This window comes from Sinocyclocheilus anshuiensis, unplaced genomic scaffold, assembly GCF_001515605.1.
Source record: "Sinocyclocheilus anshuiensis isolate Anshui unplaced genomic scaffold, SAMN03320099.WGS_v1.1 scaffold3077, whole genome shotgun sequence".
Classification (NCBI taxonomy): domain Eukaryota; kingdom Metazoa; phylum Chordata; class Actinopteri; order Cypriniformes; family Cyprinidae; genus Sinocyclocheilus; species Sinocyclocheilus anshuiensis.
The window spans coordinates 242122-244061 of NW_015554865.1; the positions used below are offsets into that span (position 1 = coordinate 242122).

At 35.8% G+C, this 1940-nt stretch overlaps 1 protein-coding gene across 1 annotated transcript in view; it reads right to left on the reverse strand.

Annotated features, from left to right (window-relative positions):
- The window catches only part of abcf3 (ATP-binding cassette, sub-family F (GCN20), member 3), a 26017-nt gene that overhangs the window by 7713 nt on the left and 16364 nt on the right, over nt 1-1940 (reverse strand). Inside the window, exons 15-16 of the mRNA XM_016464468.1 lie at nt 1812-1856; nt 1587-1719 (exon numbers count right to left, since the gene is read on the reverse strand). Of these exons, the coding sequence (XP_016319954.1) occupies nt 1587-1719; nt 1812-1856 (178 nt within the window). The remainder of the gene's footprint in view (nt 1-1586; nt 1720-1811; nt 1857-1940) is intronic.

The following is a 1940-nucleotide window of genomic DNA, read 5'->3' on the forward strand; positions in this document are numbered from 1 at the left end:
ACCAGAAACAAAACAAACCAAACCAAAACCAACAAAAACAAAAAAACAAAACAAAACAAAACCAACAAAAACAAAAAAACCAAACCAAACAAAATCCAAAACAAAAACCAAACCAAACAAAAACCAAACAAAACAAAACAAAACCAAACCAAACCAAAAAAAAAAAAAAAAACCCAAAAAACAAACAGAACCAGAACCAGAAACAAAACAAACCAAACCAAAACCAACAAAAACAAAAAAACAAAACAAAACAAAAACCAAACCCAAACAAAACACAAAAAACAAAACAAGAACCAGAACCAAAAAACAAAACAAAAAACAAAACCAGAACCAGAACAAAACAAGAAACCCTACTGTATCATATGACACATGGATTTCTAACGCCTCTAAATGTTCAGCATTACCAAAACGTTGCTGTTAAACCTGTTTCACACACAATATCCTGCACACCTTCTGATTGATAGTTTATAGAGTTTTTTCTTTTATCCAGTAAAAGCTCTTTTAGTGTAATTGTACAAATGGCCAGCTGACCCAGGTTAAAAAAAGTACACTTCCATAATGTACCTAAAGTGCTCTATTTCCGCGCACTAATTTTGTACTTGATATACTAAAAATGATTCTTTAGCACTTCTTAAGATAAACTTAAGATCATCTAAGTGTACTCAACTGTGCTATTCTTGGACACCATGAATGTGAACTAAAATGCGCTTTTAACATACTATCTCTGTATTTAAAAAATGTATTTAGTCGCCACTTGTAGTACACTTGAACCATCTTTCATACACTAGCACACTCAAGTTGTTGAGAATCCCAACACACTCAATCTACTGCATGTCTTCTGTTGTCTGATTGATAGTTTAGAGTTTTTGATGCTGCTTCTCGTGTCTTTCTGCTGTCAAATCTTGACTGATTTTTATCAAGTAAACCTCAGAATAATATCTCCAGATGAACTCTTACTGGACTGAAGCAGCTCAGCTTTACTTGATTCTCCATCAATCATGTTTTAGAGTCTCAAATCTGATCCTCAGGATCTTTTGAGGAGCGTTTGTTTCCAGAAGCTTTACTTTCACTGTTCCTCAGCGGAGGAATGATCTTCACAAGCCTCCAGAACATCTCACATCTTCTGAGGAGCCTTTATTTCTTCAGCTCTCAATCACTGCATTATATGTTTGGAGCATTTCAATCTCATCTTATTAAGAGATATTACTGGAGATATAGAGACAGATATTTAGATCATTTTATGTCAGTATCTGCTGTACTGTTATTAAGATCTCTTTGATTTACATCACAAGCATCAGAGTTTCATCATAGAAATATCAGCATCTGCAGCAAACTCATTTTTGCTCCGTTTGAATTTGAATAAAATTAAGGTGTTTTTCCTCCATATTCTCATTATATCAGACTATATGAGTCATAAAAACCTGACGTATCAAATATGATACTCAACATTTTTTTTTTTTTTTTACATAGATTTTTTAAATATATATTTTGTCTAAAGTTTCAAACTGTATCACTTAAAAAAAAAAAAAAAAAAAGAAGATTTTTATGATTACTATGCTAGCAAATGCCAGATTGCAAATACATACGATGCAAATGCGAGACTCCAGGTCAGCCGAGACGCTGAGGCCGTTGAAGAGCCGCTGGTCAGGATTGTAGCCGAACTCCACCTCATCCAGCTGCAGGATCGGAGGAGACAGCTTCTCAAAGTTATCCGGAAAACTGTTGGGAGATCAGAACAAAACTCACCTTCACTTCTGAGAGGAGTCGATCCGTTACACAAATACACGGGAAGAAGACGGAGCAAAACTGACCGTAAGACGGCTTCAGACTCCTTGACCATGGGCTTCAGTTCAGGCCTGTGAGAGACAAACACAAACACACACACACACACACACACACACACACACACACACACAGACACAGACACAGACACAGACACA